The 21508-nt window shown below is 38.6% G+C and overlaps 1 protein-coding gene across 1 annotated transcript in view; it reads right to left on the minus strand.

The window, feature by feature from the left end:
- Nucleotides 1-21159, minus strand: part of LOC127813490 (uncharacterized) — a 49828-nt gene extending 28669 nt beyond the window's left edge. The window contains exons 1-5 of the mRNA XM_052354491.1: nucleotides 20973-21159; nucleotides 19540-19774; nucleotides 19350-19424; nucleotides 12429-12503; nucleotides 10268-10365 (exon numbers count right to left, since the gene is read on the minus strand). Of these exons, the coding sequence (XP_052210451.1) occupies nucleotides 10268-10365; nucleotides 12429-12503; nucleotides 19350-19424; nucleotides 19540-19774; nucleotides 20973-21077 (588 nt within the window). The 5' untranslated portion in view covers nucleotides 21078-21159. The remainder of the gene's footprint in view (nucleotides 1-10267; nucleotides 10366-12428; nucleotides 12504-19349; nucleotides 19425-19539; nucleotides 19775-20972) is intronic.
- Nucleotides 21160-21508: the final 349 nt, after the last annotated feature.

Below are 21508 nucleotides of genomic sequence, written 5' to 3' on the forward strand. Positions count from 1 at the left end.
AAGCAGTTCCAGATTCCAGCCACTCTAAGATTGCAATGGCAGAACTATCAGATGTCGCAAGTCCGAACCATGCAACCGGTGATACAAATCCAACAAAAGGATACCATCCAGATCACTCTCCAATGGCTGGTGAAGTCCCTCTGGCCTCAGAACTACCTATAGTCCATCCATCTTATAGGTTGGACGAGAAGAATTATCTCCAATGGGCCCAATTAGTGAAGACTCTTCTGAAAGGTCGTGGGAAGGGTAACCATCTGACTGGAAACCCTCCCATAGAAACAAATTCAACGTACATAGCTTGGGACATAGATGATTCTCGCATCATGTCTTGGCTATGGGGAACTATGCAACCAGAGATTAGTAGGAATTTTATGTTCCTAAGTACAGCCAAAGCTGTATGGGAGACAGCACAACAAACCTACTCCAAACTCCAGGATGCTTCCATGATTTTTGAAGTCAAAACAAAGATCACAGCCACCAAACAAAGCCAACTCACAGTCACGGATTACTACAACGTGATGAGAGGATTGTGGCTAGAACTTGACCAATATCAGCCCATCAAAATGGTATGCCGAGAGGATGCTGCAACACTCAATCGGATAATTAAACGAGACCGGATTGTTGAGTTCCTAGCTGGACTCAATCCTGACTTCGACCAAGTAAGGGTGCAAATTCTCGGTATGGAGAAACTCCCAAATCTTGATAAGGTTTTTGCAATTGTAAGAAGTGAGGAAAATCGAATATATGTTATGCTAAATGAACATACCACCAAGGGATCTGCCCTTGTGATTAGCAAGCAAGAAGGTAGAGGAAATAAAGCTGGAAAATTAGGGTTCCAGAACCCTGGCAAACCAGGATCAAGTCTCCAAAATCATAGCCCTAGTAATAATCGAGACTCACAATGGTGTAGCTTTTGCAAAAAGCCCTGCCACACTAGGGAAACATGCTTTAAACTGCATGGGAAGGAGGCAGTCTTGAGCAGGATCAGAGGCTTCAAGAACATGAAATCCCAAAGTTGTCATGTAAATAAAGAACAAGAAGAGGAAGCTGAAAAAAGGGAAGCAGAAGCTGATTTTGCTCAACTGAATGCCAAGGAGCTAGGTAAGTTAAAAGCCTTTCTCTGGACATTTCAAGATGGAGAAACCTGCTCCTTATCCCATCAAGGTAATTCTCAAGGTAACTTCCCTTCCTATACATTTTTCAGCTTCTAAAATTGATAAGAATAGCAGTTGGGTCCTTGATTCAGGGGCTACCAACCACATGACCCCTAATATTCATTGTTTTGTGACTTATGACACCCTTAAACCTACCAAACATATCCTGATTGCCAATGGAACCACTATTCCTATCCTAGGTAAAGGCAAAGTATCATTAAACTCTCAGCTTTCCCTTGAACAAGTTGTTGGAAATCCGAGATGATGAGATAACAAGCTAGCTTATGATAAAGATAGCTTATGGAAGAGACTCGGCCACATGGAGCTAGTTGAAGATAAGGATAAAGAAGATTGAAGAGATTGAAGTCCCAAGAGATTAAGGAAGAGCTCCTAGATAATAGGAGAAATTATAGGAGCTGATATTATAAGAGATAATATGCAAAATAATAAAGATAATGTACTCTAGTTAGCCTATCTTTAAATAATTGTATATCTGTACAATAATTCAGTTTAGTTAGGATTCTATCTCTTGTACAATAGGGTTAGCAACATAGAGTAAATCCATATAAATAGGCAATCTCGCATGAATACAAATTAATTGAGTTTGGTTGTTTTCTTCCAACTCGGTTCTTCTAGAAGCTGCAGGGTTGATTAGGGTTTGTTCACAAGTTCTGTATGTTCCAGCCTTAACTACCAGCTTGATCTCGATACAGAAACTAACCCAAAGTCTTGACTGTTTGGCTGTTTTCTCTCCTTCAATGTGTAAGTTTCAGGACAAGAAAATGGGGCAGATGATTGGTGTGGCTAAAGTTCAAAATGGGCTTTATATCTTGGATGGGGAGAATGATTGTTCTACAAGGAGACAGCAGCAACATGTGGCTTATTCTTCATCCTCCTAGTCAGCCTCTAAATTATCTTCTATTTGGTTACATCATTTTAGATTAGGTCATCCTCCATTTACATTGTTAAAACAATTATTTCCAGATTTGTTTAAGTCATTAGACCCTAGGAGTCTTAGGTGTGATGAATGCATTATTGCTAAACATCATCGAGTCTCATTTCCAATCAATAATATTTTATCTTCAAAACCATTCTACTTGATCCATTCTGATGTTTGGGGGCCATCTAGAATACCCAATTGTTCTGGGGCAAAGTGATTTATTACATTTATTGACGATTGCACACCAATGTGTTGGGTATTTCTTTTAAAAGATAAGACTACTATTGGGTCCACATTGATCACATTCTGCAAAATGATTCAAACCCAATTTGGGACTACTATAAAAAGGCTTAGAACAGACAATGCAAAGGATTACTTTAACACTCACTTGCAAAATTATTTCCAACAAAAGGGAATCATACATGAGTCATCTTACATTGATACACCCCAACAAAATGGGGTGGCAGAGAGAAAGATGCATCATCTTCTCAATGTCACTCGAACCTTACTTCATCATCATTATGTGCCAAAATATTTTTGGGGGAAAGTTGTGTTAACTGCTACTTATGTCATTAATAGAGTACCATCTAGGGTTCTCAATGGTCAAAGCCCTTTTCAATCTTTAAATTCATTTTTTCCAGACTTTAATCTTCATATTCAGCTACCCTTAGTGTTTGGATGTGTATGTTTTGTTCACACACTCAAAATCCATAGAGACAAGTTGGACCCTAGGGCCCTTAAGTGCATCTTCCTTGGATACTCTCTAACACAAAAAGGGTATAAGTGCTCCCACCAAAACACCCGAAAGTTCTATGTTTCAAAAGATGTCACATTTAATGAATCTCAACCCTATTTTTCTCCCATTCCAGCAAGGCCAGCAGATACAAATCATGTAGATTTGGATTGGGAATTTCTAAATGCAAGTCTCAAGACAAGAGCAGCCGATCAGGATCCTTCCAAAAATTCCAGCCCTATTATGACACCTCGACCCTTACCAACTAATCATCCTCACTCCAGGCCTAGTTCTCCTATAAGGTACAAAGGTTCTCCCTATGTGTACAAGAGAAGGCAGCTCATTGAAGAACTACAGCCAGTCCCATCATCAACTCCGAATACTAGCCTAAAAATTATACCAAGTAAAGATCCAGCCGCCAACCCCAGTACATCTTAACCCCAATCAGAACCCTTGGACTTGGACCTTCCCATTGCCATTCGAAAAGGTGTTAGAACTTGCACCAAACATCCATTAGCTTCTTATCTATCATACCACCGTACATCCGCTCAATACCAAAGCTTCCTAACATCATTGGATGCAATTGCTATTCCCAAATTAGTAGAAGAAGCTATAAAAGACCATAATTGGAAGAAGGCAATGTTAGAAGAAATGGATGCCCTAAAGAAAAATCAAACCTGGGAGTTAGTTCCTAGAAAAAAGGATACCAAACTAGTGGGTTGCAGGTGGATTTTTAATGTCAAATACAAAGCCAATGGAACTCTTGATAGGTATAAGGCCCGCCTAGTGGCCAAAGGTTATACTCAATCTTATGGTATTGATTATCTTGAAACCTTTGCACCTATGGCAAGAATGACTACGGTAAGAATTCTAATAGCATTGACAGCTAAATTTTGATGGAAATTGCAACAATTCGATGTCAAAAATGGCTTCTTACACGGAGATTTAGAGGAAGAAGTTTTTATGGAAATCCCCTCTGGCTTTACACATGAAGGAGATGGGAAGACTCAGGTTTGTAAACTCAAGAAAGCCCTATATGGACTCAAACAGTCCCCTCGTGCATGGTTTGGAAGATTTTCAAAGGTCATGCTTTCTATGGGATACCACCAAAGCCGAGGAGACCACACTCTATTTAGCAAACATACATGAGAAAAGGTAACAATTTTGCTTGTCTATGGGGATGATATAGTGGTGACAAGGAATGACACAACTGAACAAGACTGTCTCAAACAAAACTTACCTCATGAATTTGAAATCAAAGATCTCGATAAATTGCGCTACTTCTTAGGCATAGAAGTAGCACACTCAAAGGAAGGTGTTTTCTTATCTCAACGAAAATATATCTTGGACTTGCTTGATGAAACAGGGTTATTAGGGGGAAAAGGAGGAAAGATACAGGTTGATCCCAATACAAAATTGCAAGCCAATAAAGGTGGTCAAGGGATATGGACAAAGGGAGATTTCAACGCTTGGTAAGGCAATTAATATATCTGTCACATACTAGACCTGACATATCATTTGTTGTCAGCCTAGTCAGCCAGTTTATGCATGATCCTAATGAAGAACATATGGCAGCAGTAAGGAAGATTCTATGTTATCTTAAAGCTACACCTGGAAAAGGGGTCTTATTCACTCCAGGGACAGACTTAAAGCTTTAAGGATATACAGATGCAGATTATGGTGGCTCACTGGTTGATCGAAGATCTACAACTGGGTACTGTGTATTTCTAAGAGGAAATCTGATCTCCTGGAGGAGTAAAAAGCAAGGGGTGGTGGCTAGATCCAGTGCTGAGGCAGAATTTAAAGCTATGGCTCTAGGTGTATGCGAGCTCTTATGGGTAAAGATTATCCTAGAGGATTTGAAAATTCCGATACAAAGGCCTATTGAACTCTTGGGAGATAATCAATCAGCTATAAGTATAGCCTACAATCCGGTGCAACATGAAAAAACCAAGCATATTGAAATTGATAAATATTTCCTAAAAGAAAAATTAGACAGCGGTCTATTGAAGATTTCATATATTCCTTCCAACCATCAAGTGGTCGATGTTCTTACAAAAGGTTGCCAAATACCCAATTTGAAGTCTTGATCAACAAGCTGGGCATGATTGATATCTACTCCCCAGCTTGAGGGGGAGTGTTGGAACGAGGATAAGAAGCTATGGCCAAGGTCAAGATAGAGATAGGTTGTTTTTATTCTTTTATCTTTTGTATCTATTTTGCGTTTTATCTTCTTATTGTATATTTAAATTGATGTAATCTAGTACTAGATATAAGGTAAGTAATCTAATTCTAAAATATAGGAATGTAATCTAGTCCTAGAATATAGGAGAAGTCTTAGGAACTTCATGTATAAATTCTATTATTGACATCAATAAAACGATCAAGGAATACCGCTTCCTTTTTCCACAAATAGTATACAACAACTCACCCTCTGTTAGTTACAGTAGTTATAGCCCAATTATCCCCTGTATCCCTAGGTTCGTAACAAATTCCCCTCACTTTAAGAAAATTCTTGTCCCCAAGAATTTAGAACAGTTGTGCCTTCTTCGTCACTCAATTCATGCTAGTTCTTCTTCTTCGTTTTCGTCATCTATTCCTTCCATGTTAAGTAATTGTTTTTGGCATTGGTGGCCGAAGCTGAATTTATCGCCACACTTATAACATAATCACAACTTCCGTCTCTGCTCCATAGTAATTGATTTTGTTGCATCAGGGTTGGGACAAACCTTAGAATTCACAGGCACTTGATTCTCTTCCAGTGGTTGATAAAGCGAAGGCTGAATTTCCGTTTCCATTGTGTACTTATTGCAAATTGCTTCCAACGTAAGCTCTTGTAGCTTTGCCTTCTCAACCGCCTGTTTCACTGTTACAGGCATCATCATCTTAACTAGAGGTCGTAATTCATCCTTCAACCCATTAATAAAGCTAGATACAAAATATGGCTCAGTTAAACTTGGCTAAGAAAACCTCAAGAACACCCTCAATTCCTCAAACTTCACTTGGTAATCAATCACCAAACCCTTCTACTTCAATTTATTGAATTCTTCAACTACATCTGACATATGAGCCACTCAGCTTTTTCATAGCTTTCTTCCAACTCCTTCATCCACTCCGGCACTACAGCTGTAATAGACTAACAGGTTGCATTCTCATCTCGTCTTGAAAGGGCATCGACCACTACATTCTCCTTACCCCTTCTATACTAAATAGTAAAATCCAGGCCCATGAGTTTTGAAACTCCCTTCCGCTAGAGGTGTGTGCAACTTCTGTTGAACTAAAAACTACAAGCTCTCGTGGTCCCTTTTGATCACAAATGAACTGCCTTCTAGGTAATGTCGCCACTTATCAATAGCTCTTAACACCGACAATAGTTCTTTGTCATAAACACTTAAGCCCAAGTGTTTTTGAGAAAGGGCTTGGCTTATAAAGGCCAAGGGTTGCCCTTGTTGTACCAACACAGCCCCAATCCCCAAGTCACATGCATCAGTCTCCACTGTAAAAGGCTTGGGAAAATCTAGTAAATCAAGGACTAGGGCCATAGACATGGCTTTCTTGAGGGCAATGAAAGTTGATTTTGCCCTTGGATTCCACTGAAAACCCTCCTTCTTGAGCAGTTCAATAAGTGGCTTACTAATCATCCCGTAGTGTTGAACAAATTTTCGGTAATAATTGGTCAAGCCCAAAAATCCTCTCAACTCCTTTATTGTCTTAAGCCTAGGCCATTCTCTCATAGCTTCCACTTTCTTAGGATCTGTCCTCACTCCTCAACTTCCTTGGCAGCAAAAATACATTTGGAAAGCTTAATAAACAATTTGTGGAAAAACCGTGTATAGCTAGCCATTTTAGGAAGGATTCTATGTTAGCTATTTTAGGAAAGATTTTATGATCAATTAGGCTGATTTAGTTGGTTTCCTATTCTGTTAGGAGATTCCACAAATTATGGGATCTGATGTAGCTTTTCTTTTATTGTTAGAAATTTATGTGTATATATAGCTAACCTCCATGTATCATTGTAAGTAGGGCTGGCAATTTTGGACACGACCCGATTATACGACATGGAGTTAAGCGGGTTAGGGTTGGGGTTAATTGGGTTCGGGTCATAAACTGGTCAACCTGTTTATGACACGTAATGACCCGTTTAATTAAACGTGTTAACGAATTGACCCGAACACATTAACACGATTATATACAAAATGACAAGTTTAATTAAAAGGGTTAGTGGGTTGATCTGAACACGTTAACACGATTATACACGAAATAACACGTTTAAAACTAAATAACACGTTTAACATGTGACACAGCACGACCCGTTTAAATTAAACGGGTTAAACAAGTTAACAGATGACACGACACGACACGTTTAGTTAAACGGGTCGTGTCATGTTACACGTTTAATAAACGTGTCGTGTTCGGGTTTAAGGAATTTGACACGATTATTAAACGGGTCGTGTTCGGGTTAGCCTGATACGTGTGTCTCAACACGACACAATTACGACCCACCAACCCGTATTGCCACCCTTAATTGTAAGTGAGAGAAATACAATTATTCCTCTAATTTCTCACACAATTGGTAAGATTTAAGGATCTCAAATGTGGTGTGAAAGTGTGATAGGTGTTGGTCAAAAGTGGAACTATAAACGAGGATATCATAAAAAAAAAAAAAACTAGGATGGACTTCCTTAAATGGGGTAAGAAAATCTGGTTCATCAAGACTTGAAAAGTGGCAAGGGCATTAGTTAAGCCAAATGGCATAACAGTGAATTTGTATAGGCCTTGATGAGTTCTAAAAGTTGTTTTAGGTATGTCAAATGGTGCCATTCAAATTTGGTGGTAACCAGACCTAAGGTCCAGCTTAGAGAATATTTGTGCACCAAACAACTCATCCAATTGGTCATCAATCAAAGGTATGAGAAACTTGTTCAATTGTATTGGAATTGAGTTATCTATAATCTATACAAAACCTCCAAGTTCCATCTTTTTTTTTAATAGGAGAACTGGAGAAGCATAGGGGCTTTGACTTGGCTAGATGATAGCCGAGTCTAACATTGTTTTTACTTGTTTCTCAATTTTTGTTTCTCAAGTTCCATCCTATTATGCTCGAATGTTAATAGGAGCAGAGTTAGGTTTGAGGTGGATTGCATGGTCTAAGGGTCTTTGGGGAGGCAAGGAATTTGGTTCCGCAAATAGATCCTTAAACTCTACCAAAATTGAATGTAAGCTATTTGAAAATTGTACCTTCTTTACAATCTGTACCTCTAGCGAGTCTGTAGGTGGGACTGCTTCTTTGGGCTAACTGTCATCTTCCACTTCTATAGCTCTTATAGAATAGAGTTGTGTTATCTGGCCCCATTTCTTCCTCATCATCTTCTGCAGCCTTTCCCCTTTGATGAGCTTGCATTCTCCTTACTCTAGGCTGCCCAGTAAGGTCAACTTCTTTCCTTCAATTTCCACTATGACTTCTAATTTATTGAAGTCAAAAGTGAGGGGACTCACTGTCCTCATCCAGTCCACACCAAGAACAATGTCACACCCTCCCAATTCTAGAATTCTTGAAAATGGCCTCCAAGGTCATTTCTTAAAGCCTCGCCTTCTCTGCCGCCTGACCCACTGTTGTTGGAGTCATCATCTTTACCATGGGTTGTAGCTCCTCCTTCAACCCACTTACGAAAATTGACACCACATACTGCTTGGTAAGTCCAGGTTGAATCATACATACCAAGGATCTCAATTCTTCGAAACGAGCAAGGTACTCTATTACAATACCTTCTTGCTTTAGCTTACTAAATTCTTCAATCACGTTCGTCATCTTCTTGTCTCTGAAGCATTCGCAAAGGCCATCTGCGAAAGCTTTCCACCCCCTTTGCAACCCTCCATCTTGGACCCACCCCTGGTACAAAGAATCCGCTACTTCGTTCAAGTAGGTTGCCGCTAGAGTTACTTTTTGATCCTCCATCGTCTGATAGAGTTGAAAGAATCGTTTGCACCGCCTTAACCACCACCTTGGACTCCTTCCCTCAAACAGTGGTATTTCCAACTTCGACATGGGTGCATGGTTGTGCACCATCGATTGCCCTAATCTTCTCACGTTTTCTCGAAGTAACTACTACTATGCCTCTTCCATAGCTCCTTCAACACCCGATCGATCGCCGCGATGCGACAAGATCGATGTCGATGTCTGTCTTGGTGGAAATTCCTGTGATAACCCAAACTAGGGCAAAGAGGCAAACATATTTAACATACTGTTCATCCTCTGCCCTTGTTGTTCCATGGTTTCTTGACACCTTTGGACCAATTCTTAGCATCTTTCGACAATTTCTTGCTACTTTTCCGAGGCTGCTTGCATGAGCTCCTTCCACTCGGTCAATTCTTCCCTCATCTGGCGCAATACCTCTTGAGTGTTATTCACGCTGAATTCCATGGTTTCCAATCTTACCTCCAGTTGCCTCAGGCGCGTTCCTTCAGCCATTGCTTCTTGATCCTCGATCATACTGGGTCGCGCTTGTTCCTTCCGCTATTGTCACTACTACCCACCGCCGGACCGACCGGCTCTGATACCACTTTGTCAAGCCCTTGAATTAGGGCACTTGAAATTTGGTAAAATAAGAACATAAGAACTTATAGAAAGAAAGAGAACAGAAAGATAGTAGAGAGAAAAGGAGAATCAAGAGAGAGAGTAATTGATTATTCACTTCCAAGATAACTCTCAAAGTGCCATAGGTCCTATGTTTATAGGACCTCTAGCTACCTCAAGACTTCTAACTACCTAACAGCTTTAGTTAACCGTTTACAGCATTTCTAGTAACTCCTTTATTTCCTCATTTAGACCCTACATTTTACAATAGTACATACTACTCCCCTAGGGTATAGTGTGTGATTAATGTTTTTTATTTATTTTATATTCAACACATAACAATACAAATTTAAACAAAATTGTAGACTCAATTCACCCTGCCCTCGAGTCAAGCCATCACAAACCCTAGAGACAAACATTTATCATTCCTATACAACAATATCTATATGTATCCATTTGTGTGGTTGGCATCCTCTAAAGCTCACACCAAAACCAAATCCCCACCCCCACCCCAAAAAAAAAAAGGTTTATTTAAAGAAGAAAAAGAAAAGAAAATTACGAATGGCATTACCATGACATACATTATGACTTAACCATCAGAATGAATCTGCTACCATATCTTTAGCAGAACAATACTTACCATAGGACCAGTTATGAACAATACTTACCATAGGACCAGTTATTCATACCGATGGAAGTTGTGTCCTTTCATATCCTTATATTGGATTTACAATTGTTCACAATAATCATTTATTATAGTTATTTTGGAAATCATGACTACAGTGACTAGATCATTAAATAATACCCAAAACAATTGACAACAATAAAATAAGTATATTGATTGGTAGGACATATTGACTTTCAACCTGCTTCATTTGGGATCCACAAGGTGTAACTCTTAAGATTCCATCATGATACCTCTTGGCCTTTTGAGTTATTTGTGCAGTATACAGCACCTGCCATTCTACATAAAAAAAATGTCAATGGAGCAAATAGAAGATAAAGAGAAACAAATGACAACAGATAGACACGCACATTGTAGGAATATACAAATAAAGAACGGGGTAGGGTCAAAGGATCTCTTATACAATGACAAAGAAAGGGGGATTTGCATTCAAAGGATCACTTATGCAGTGACAAAGAGTAGAAATACTTAACGAACATAGTGAAGTGGGAGAGACTGCAGACATTAAACTTCCTGGTTTGGCAATTGCATTTTTTTTTTTTTTTTTTTTTTTTTTGCTGAGAGCAATATATTTATTTTTAAGATATGGCAAGATCATACAATCAAACAATTAAATTGTATGATTAACAACTTATCATAGAAAAAGAACACAAAATGTCATAAACTGTCATACAATGGTAACCACCATAGTTCCCGTTCTTGTATTATGCGATTTGTATGTCTGAGAAAATTTACACTAGTACCAGAATAGTCATATGTCGGCAACCAACTGTAGTTTCCTTTCTTTTATTTGTGTGATGAGTATTTCTGACAAAATGTACACTTTGTTCCAGGGTTTTCCAGTCAAAGGTGGTTTAAACCATTATTATTTATCATAAAAGGAAAGAAGTTACTATTGCACCACATCTGGCAATTGTCCTAATTATTCTAGTTCTGCAGTGTTCTTTGATTTTCATAAGAATATAACACATCCAAACCACTGAACATCAACAGAGAGAAAAAAGGTCCAAAGTTACAAAATAGTAGAACTGGTTTAAGTGTAACACCTGCTTTGCATGTAGAATAAAAGAGGCCTCACCTAATTGAAGTGGCTCTCAGCAAATATAGTAGAACTGGTCTCCCGCACCCCCAACACCCCCCCCCCCCCCCCCCCCCAAAAAAAAAAAAGAGAGTTTTAACAGGTTCCAGAAACCATTTTCATACAGAAATGGAAAGCAAATGACACATTGGTTTTCAAAAATTACAAAGCTTTTTGCTCTCAAAAAAGTTGAAATTAAAAAATTAAAAACACAAAGACTATATCCCAAGAGACCCATAAAGTCTGAAGCCACTTAAAGTAACAAAAAAGGACAAATAAAAGCAAAATCTTGAAAGATTCTTAATTTAGTAAGCAGCTACAAATTGTCAGTGCTTACTGCATAGTTTATGTTGCTTCCACACATACTAATGTATTGGATGGAATAATCAGGTTATACCAAGTTTCAGTTGCATCTGTACTGTACTTTATTGAAAACAATTATAAATTGACGCGTTTACATAACTTGTTTCTCAAAATGAATATAAATATTTATATTTCAAGATTAACTATGACTTGGATTAAGAGAACTGGTTCAAAAGCTCAACCAGATAAAAGGAATCGTGTAACAGACTCAGATGAGCTGGAATGGGTAACTAGGGGCTCAGACAAATCTTAAAAGGTGCCATAACAATAGTTACTGTTTTTATTACGGTAGCCAAAAATAAATTCAAAAAAATTTTGAAACATGTAATAAGGCCTTCATATGATGACTGCACAAAGGTTTAATATTTGGAACTTTCATTTTGGAAAAGAAACACCCAAAGGATCCTGTTCACTTCGTCACATTAAAGACTTTCCAAGAGTAATAATAGTTCACAGTAATACCATCTGAAGGACAAATCAGGATCCAGTTCACTTCATCACATTAAAGACTTTTCAAGAGTAATAGTTCACAGTAATACCATCTGGAGGGCAAATCATAATAAAGGCTGATCAAACAGCCTTCAATTACTTCTTTTTGCAGAAACTCAGTATAAATTTTCCCACCTGCCTTGTTAGTTTGGTTTCCCATTGTGTGTGTGTGTGTGTAAGGGAGAGAGAGTGCAATATAAAGTAAATGCAAAACAAGTAGAATATCTTTTATGGTTATTAAAACATGTCACTCTTGCAAATGGAGAATATTTTGATGCTGCACTGTTGTGCTGAACAAAAGGGAATCAAAAACCAGCATCAGCATCAGCATAGATAATTCATTACTTATTTCTAGCATGTGGTCAAACATAGAGATTCAGTTGTCATTGCAGACAACATGGTATAAACTGACCGGTGCAGCTGGTATTTATGGTAACTGGAGAATTTCCTGGTGCTCTGTACTTGTTTATTTCATTCTTCTTGAACTCTGCAAAGAAGAAAGCAATTAGTAATATGTTAATGTTGGAGAAGATAAAAGAAAAGGAAGATTGATTCAAAGTTGTGGACAAGTAGATAAGGAGATAAGGTTGCTATGAGAAAAGATCAGAACAATTCAAACTGAGAGGATAAAGGAAAGAAAGGATGAAGCAGTCTTCAAAACAGATGAGAGAATCCAAGTTCAAATTCATTCAAATTTGTAATGTAGTGTATTTAAATTTGTTGTAATCTATTCTTGTAATTTAGGAGAGTTCTTAGGATATTTTTGTATATATAATTCACCCCTTGGATCAATGGATAGTGAGGAAGAATATTCATAGTTCTCCTATTCATTTTTCATGGTATCAGAGCCACATTCTTGTGGCAAATGTTTCTTTCTTACCTATGGATTGTAGAATCCCTTAAGTCCACAACATGGCTGAAACTCATCAGCCAGTGAGACATCTACTATCATCCCTCTTCCAACGAAGAATACACAAGTTTCAGCTATTCCAACAGCTCTTGACAGCCACTCCCTTCAGATTACCCAACATAAACTGAATGGAACCAACTTTAGAGAATGGTCCCAATCAGTTATGCTGGTAGTTCGGGAAAAAGGGAAGGTTAGTTATTTGACAGGAGCAGTTCCTAAGCCTAACACAGAATCAGCAACCTATGGCATTTGGAAGGTGGAGAATGCCATTGTCATAGCCTGGTTGGTCAATTCAATGGAGCCAAAAATTAGAACAACCTACCTATTCTACAAGACAGCCAGGGAAATTTGGGAAGTTGTACATGAAATATACTCAGACATAGAGAACATTGCTCAATGTTTCCAGATTCAGTCTATTATCCGAACGACAAGGCAAGGTACTAATTCTATTACTGAATATTACAACACTCTAACAGAATCATGGCAGGAGATGGACCTATTCTATGAAATCATTTGGGAGTGTTCTAAAGATGGAAGAAAGTATGACAAGGTGATAGAAAATGAGAGAGTGTTTGACTTCCTACACGGCCTCAATTCTAATTTAAATGAAGTTAGAGGCAGATTACTTGGAACAAAGCCTTTTCCATCTATAAGGGAAGTTTTTGCAAAAGTTAGATGAGAAGAAAGCAGGAAGAATGTGATGCTAACTAGTGTGACCACACAAACATCAACCTTGGTTACTTCACGGATGAAATCGGTACACATCTAGAGGAGAGTTCCAAAAGGATAAACAGTGGTGTGACCACTATAATAAGCCATACCATACAAGGGAGACGTGTTGGAAAATTCATGGAAAACCAGCAAATTGGAAGCCGAAGAACCAGAGGAAAGGGAGTCAATCTGTCTATATGGTAGAGGCCGACGCTGGAAAACCAACTAATCTAACTTTATTAGCAGATCGATTGGAAGTGTTACAGCAGTTGTTGAGCCAGACCAAGGTGATTAAATCTGAGGCTATAGATAATCCTAATCTGGTAATATCTCTAGCCAAACAAGGTATATCTAGATACTCCTTAATCTCTCATAAATTCTCTACAGACTATTGGATAATAGATACAGGTGCTTCGAATCACATGACCGGTTCACTTAAGGTGTTATCAGATTATGAACCCTGTGATCAGGGTATAACTATATTCATGGCTGATGGTACAACATCTATGACTCAAGGAAAAGGAACAATTTTTGTGGCAAGCTTAATCCTAAAATCAATACTATATGTGCCTGATTTAAAATGTAACATGCTATCAGTAAGCAAACTAACTAGAGAAATGAGTTGTTTGGTAACATTTTTTCCATCTTATTGTGAATTTCAAGACCTATCTTCAAGGAAGATGATTGGCAATGCTGAGGAGAAAGGAGGTCTCTATCATATTTCAGGGCTTGGTCATTCTCTTAGATCAAGGTCACATATTCAATCCTCCTTATCTACTGTTTTAGATTCTGAAGTCATGTTATAGCATCAACATTTAGGGAATCCTAGCTTTAAGTACCTTAGAGTTTTGTATCCTTATCTTTTCATTAATAAAAGGAGCCATATTTTTCATTGTGAACAATGTATCCTCACTAAACAAACCAAAAGTTCACATCCAACTCATGTCTATAAGCCTTCAAAACCATTTCATCTGGTCCATAGTGACATTTAGGGACCATCAAGGACTCCCAATTTAACTAACACTCATTGGTTCATCACATTCATAAATGATCATATAAGAGTTAGCTGGGTGTTCTTAATGAAAGACAAATCTGAAGAATATCTTGTCTTCCAAAGGTTTCATCAAATGGTAAAAAATATCTTTCAATCCATAACCCATGTGTTACGTTCAAACAATGGTCGGGAATAATTTTCCAATGACTTCAACCATTATTTAACTAAGCATGGTATCATTCACCAAAGCTCGTGCTCTTACAACCCTCAACAAAATGGGGTGACAGAAAGAAAAAACTATCATTTTCTTGAGACTGCTAGGGCTATCATGTTCACTAATTCAATACCTAATTCCTACTAGGGACTAGGGAGAAGCCATTATCATAGCCTCATATCTCATTAATCGGCTTCCCTCCAAGGTTCTAGCATTCAGGACTCCCTTAAGTGTTTTTCTTGACTTTTATCCTCATCATACCTAAGTCATGAATTCCCTTTCCCCGAAGGTTTTTTGATGTACCGTCTTTGTACACAAGTACTAACCTACTCAATCCAAGCTTGAACCTAAAGCTCTCAAATGCATATTTGTTGGTTATTCTCCTACTCAACAAGGATATAAGTGCTACAGCCCAACTACCCAACGCTTTATTATGTCTTGCGATGTCTCTTTTCTTGAGCATCAACCATTTTTTCCCCCATATTCCTCTACAGGGAGGCACACCTAGTACAAAGCAATATTGGGAATCCACCAAATCTCTTCCTACTTGTTCACCTCCTTCCACTCCTTCGACCTCCCTGCCTGCTACTAAACCTGTTCCTGAACCTGTTCTTGAACCAGTCCCAATCCCTGTTTCTACCCAAAGCTATCAACGGGGAGATCAAAACACCCAAATTCAGGACAATGATTAGGCTTATGACAAACCACCATTGGTTTATTCCAAAAGGCTTCATGATCCTCAGCTAGTCCCATTGTCTAATCCAGAGATAAGTCCAAATGCTGGAGCTATGGAAGATGCTGGTGTTGTGGAAAGATTGGAATCTAAAGGACTGATGTTTAGGAAGAGCCAAAATAGGAGCATTAGTGGATATGTAGATGCAGATTGGGTTGGATCCATTGAGGATAACAGATCTACATCAGGATATTGCCCTAAACTATGGGGGAACTTGGTTACATGGAGAAGCAAGAAGCAACCAGCAGTGGCTCGTAGTAGTGCAGAAGTAGAATATAGAGCCATTGCTCAAGGCATATGTGAGGTTATTTGGTTAGAAAAATTGATGAAGGACCTAAACATACCTATTGTTAGCTCCCTAAGGATTTAACAAGTAGTTCTCGATCAATAGATGGATCGAGAGAGAAAAAGAGAGAAATCGAGAGAGAATTTAGGGGAAAAGAATGCAGAGAGAGAGAGAGAAATTCAAAATTACTTGAGAATTTTCATAACCTCTGTGGAAGGAGGTTAGCGATTTTTATAGTTGATCCTAACCTCCCCCATGTGCAAGTAACCACCTACATGTGCTAGGAATGTATGTACCAACTGCTAATGCAACAACAAACTTGGTACAACCCCCTTACAGCATATACTACTTTTCCTTTCTATTACATTTTAATTACAGTTACCTCTCCCTTACACGTTAGTACATGACAATTACCCCCTCCCCCCAATCAAAATTTTCTTGTCCTCAAGAAATGTTGAGGAGGCTTGCCGAAATTGGTTGGGGATATCTAGAAGGTACTCCCAGGTATTATTATCCGAGTGAAGGTTAGACCATTGGACGAGAACTTGAGTGATGGGAGCCCCTTACTTGTAGATTACCCTTATGTCCACGATAGTTGTAAGTTCTCTTATATTGTCTCCAGCATTGGAAGAAATAGGTAGGGTTGAACTCACTGGCTGTGCTCCCACTGACTTCTTGAGAAGTGAGAGATGGAACATTGGATTGATGTTAGAGCCCTCTAGTAGTTGCAATTGGTAGGCCACATTTCCCACCTTTATGGTAATGGGAAATGGCCCATAGAACTTTGGGTTTAACTTTGCTAGGCTTCTGGAGTAGGGCCTTCAAATGACTATCAGATCCTCTATCTGACTAGAGGCCTTCCCGTAATTTGGAGAAGACAGAATAGGCGAGAAAGAAGGAAACAAGAAGTGAGGGAGGGAAAAGAGAGAATTTGGAGAGAGAGAGAATTTGAGAGAAAATGAGGAAAAGATCAGTGTAGTATTCTCACATGATCCCCATCCTCGCGGTAGTCTTCTTATTTATAAGGGAGGCGGTTAGTACATTTTCTAGAATAGCCAAGTGGCCATGTGCACTTAGCTTTAATTCTCTACATCCGTTAGTCCATACAACCGAGTAACTACTTCAACTAACTGAGTAACTAATTACAATATTACACCCTTGGCTGTGACAACTCCCCCCTCCTTGAAATATTGCTTGTCCCAAAGAAATTAAAGTAGGCTAGTGGCTCGGGGAAACCATTGGAGAAGATCGGGGAGGTACTCCCAAGTTGTGTGGTCGGGATGCAGGTGCGTCCACTGCACCAAAACTTGCGTGAGTGGCAAAGAATCCTGGTAGGTCACCCTCTTTTCAAGGATTGCTTTGGGTTCTGCTTCAACAATGGAATCTTCTTGGAGTTCTGGCAGCTCTTGGCTAACTCCTGTTGTTGTGCTAGTAGCCATCCTTAAGAGAGAGACATGGAATATTGGGTGTAACCCCACTCCATCAAGAAGCAGTAGTCGGTATGCCATGGGCCCCACCTTCTTGATAATCTTAAAGGGTCCATAGTACTTAGGACTGATTTTAGATATAGGCCCCTTAGCAAAAAGATGTTGAAACCGCTTCACATTCAAAAGAACTTCTTCACCTACCTCAAAATTTCGATCCGTGCAATGTCTGTCTGCCATCTGTTTCATTCGATGCTGAGCTGAAGTAAGTTCCCTTTTGATAACCTACAAGGCCTCTTGTCTAGCTTGTAAGTACTGGTCTGCTATAGTTTTTGCAGGGCTGTAGTGCAAGATAGCCGGGATTATGGGAGGGGGATATCCAAATAAAGCTTCAAAGGGAGTTCTCTTATGAGCAGTGTGGTAATTGGTGTTGTACCACCACTGGGCCAATGCGATCCATCTATTCCAGCTTCATGGTCTAGTAAAACATAGGCACCTTAGGTATATTTCTAGGCACTGATTAACCCTTTCAGTTTGGCCGTCAATTTCTAGGTGGTAAGCTAATGACAATCGTAACCCAATTCTCAGGCCGTGAAGTAGAGTTTTCCAAAATTGACTGGTAAAGATCTTGTCCCTATCATAAATGATGACCCGTGGCACCCCATGTAGCTTGAATACATGGTCCATTAGTTTCCATTAGCCATAAAGGGATGTGCCAATACAATGAAATGGCTAAATTTGGTTACCCGATCTACCACCACCAAAATAGTGTCAAAACCTTCAAACTTGGGCAGCCCTTCGATAAAGTCCATAGTTATCAACTCCCACACTTGGGAAGGTATCTCTAAGGGTTGGAGGAGCCCGAGGTAAGGCACCTACTCATGCTTACATCGTTAGCAGGTGGTACATCTTAGGATATGCTGAGTCACATCCTTCTTGAGCCCCGACCAGTAGAATAGTTGCTTCACACGGTGGTATGTTACATTTAGCCCTAAGTGACCACCTATAGGAGAGTTGTGTAAAGACTATAGAATCTGCTTCTTCAATTGCCCATCCTCCCCAATGACCACCCGATCATTGTATCTGAGTAATCCCCCCTTCAATGTATACCCCGAGTCATCTTGAGGTTGTACCGATAATCGAACCAGTAACTCTTGGATCCAATTGGTCTTCTCGTAGCTGGCAGTTATGCCCTGCACCTAGTCTGGTATCAAGGCTGAAATGGCATGTGCATTGCCCTCCATTTCTCTTCTGGACAAGGCATAAGCCACCAAATTTTCTCGCCCCTTCCTATATTGGATTACATAGTCAAACCCCATGAGCTTTGAAATCCCTTTCCTTTGTAGTTGATTGCGGGCCCTTTGTTGGGACAGAAATTTCAAGCTCTCATGGTCTGCTCGGATGGTGAAAGGTCAGCCTTCTAAGTAATATCTCCACTTCTCCACTGCCATGAGGACAGCCAGCAGTTCTTTGTCGTAGATACTTAGGCCTACATGCCTTGGAGCTAGAGCTTGACTCAAATAAGCTATCGGCCTGCCTCCTTGGATTAATACTGCCCCTACCCCTAAGTTGCAAGCATCCATCTCCAATATAAATTCTTTGGAAAAGTCCGGTAGTGCTAATATGGGTGCCTTGGTCATGGCCTCTTTAAGTGACGCAAAGGCATTGTCTCCTATTCATTTTTCAGTTAACCTACAAGAACCTTGACATTATATGTTGGCTAGATACAAGGTGATACAAGAATTATAACATGTTGACAGGATTTTATTATGGTATTGTACAAAGAAGAAGATGTTGTAAAATAAAGAATGCAGAATAAGATAAATTTTACGACGAATCTGTGCTTGCATATAAAATTATGGTCTCAAAAATATTGAGCATATAAACAAGATGTTCACTAAGTGATGGTTGCCCATTCAACTTATTGAAACTTACAAATGAACTACCAACACTAGAAACTACAATCTTTTATCATCTTTCCAGAAATTAGTAGAGAAGACAGATTAACAATCTCACTTTACATGTGGCAGATGAAGAAACAACCACTATCAATGGACCAACCTCTAATAATTTTTTGCGATGGACTTAAATTCTTGGATTGTGATTTTTTCTTCCCTGGATTTGTTTTCTTCTCTTCTGAGGGAAAAACAAAGTAGATTAGGAACACCAAATAGTACAACTGATTAAAAATATAAGTCCAGAAAACTGCAAGGCAAGTTAGTTTAAAAGTCCAAGTAGAAATAAGTGGTACCAGCAGAAACTGGATTAGTCTTGAACTTCCTCCCATGAAACAACCCAGCTTTCTCGTTAATTTTCTGATCTCTTCCCTGAAAATTCAAATTAGGTATTGGCTTGTGATTTCCATCAAGATCCCCAATGTCAACAAGATAAGCATCAAATGCCAGCGTTTCATCAGATTGGACAACTTCATCTTTCTTCAGAATCCTGCTATCAAGGAGTTTCTCAAAATTGTCATAGAGTAAGACCTGTATCAAAACAGCAGTTATTAGGGGTGTTCAAAAAAATCACTAAACCATGAAAATCGACCGCACCGTGCGGTTTTTTTAGGGAAATGGTTTGAGATGGTTTGAGAAATCCATAGACCATGTGGTTTGCGGTTTGATAAAAATACTTTTGATTTTTAACCGAACCGTCCAACTAGTCTAACAATATAAAAATTAAAAAAATAAAACCCTAAAAAAATAATAGAAATCCATGACTTTAATTGGTTATGCTTGGTGTTTTGACTTTAATAGTTATGGCATGTTTTGGAAATATGTTTAAATTTGCGTTTTGATTTTGATTTAAGTTGTAGTTTGTTTAAACTATTTACTAGTATAGTTTCTCTCTTTTTTCCTTTAAAAAAGTTAATTTTGAAGTGAAAAACACAAAATATGTAAAAATAATCAACCAAAAAAGCTTTAGGCCCAATTTGTTAATCTACCAAGTCCAATAGAAAGCCCACTCGGACAAACCGCAGAAACCGCACCAAACCACACCGTATTTTGCGGTGTAATCTGATGCGCTTTATGGAGACCAAATCAGACCATGTAACTTGGAGTAATAAAAAAATCGCACATATGATTTAGAGTATTGAAAATGGTTAAAATCAGCCAAACCACACCGTGAACACCTCTAGCAATTATGATCAATTGGACAAGAAAACTGCAGCCTGGCCTAATCTATTCTAAAATATAATAAATGTCCCGCTATTAGCATAATGGTGTTTTTCCTTCTTCTTTTTTTCATTTACCTATATCTTTCTGATAGCACAAGCCTGAAAGAGCAGTAAGTAAAAGGAGGATATTTTCAAAACCTAGACTAGTGAAATCTATCTATGATTCAACTTGAGCGATTCTATAAACTAGGTTTAGTACAGGAAACATAATTAATCAAGCTAAAGAGCAGGGCGTACAAATTTGATCATCTCAACATAAATGTTATGTATCAATTTCTTCATTAACAACTCAATAATACTTTGAATAGCAAAAAGAAAAAGAAAACTATAATCCAGTAACTTCCGTTTCTGTAGTCCCATTGCATTTTCAATGGAAAACCTAGAAATAGCTCCACAGATAGAATTGCATTGAATGTTGATTCAACTGAGCATATTCTACCACACAGAACGCATACATAAGGCAAAGTCAAATCGTTGAAGAAGCAGATCGAAAGTTGCAGTAATACCTTGTGGATTGAGCCGTGAAGCTCTAGGAAACCATCCTGATAGACTTTGCGCTTCTGTTTGATGTGTTTTGTGTAGGTTACGGACCATCGCTTCAAATCTGACATTGCAATTACCAGTCGCAAAGTCGAGTCTAGAATTTACGGAAATTCAGCATTTGACGGTCCGGCGAGCGATAGACATGGAGACGATGATTTATACGGATATACGGCATTCCAGGCGGGAAATTCCAATGAACTGGCCCCTTAAAGTTCTGTTTGGGTATTTTGAAAATGATCTTATGAAATTTATTTCAAAATACTACTAAAGTTATATATACATTATTAATTTTCATTTTCACTTATAAAATTTTGTTTTGTTGCCCGACACAAGCAATATAATAAAATCAATCAAGAGTTTTCGGCAACATAACAGGGCCAACCATCTTCATATCTTAATTTATTAAATTATTTTTAAATGAGTTTCACAACCTCTAAACCAAATAAGTCCTAACATAATTTTTTTTCCAACAATTACAAGTACTTTTTATAGAAAAAAC

This window comes from Diospyros lotus, chromosome 11 (genome assembly GCF_014633365.1).
Source record: "Diospyros lotus cultivar Yz01 chromosome 11, ASM1463336v1, whole genome shotgun sequence".
NCBI lineage: Eukaryota > Viridiplantae > Streptophyta > Magnoliopsida > Ericales > Ebenaceae > Diospyros > Diospyros lotus.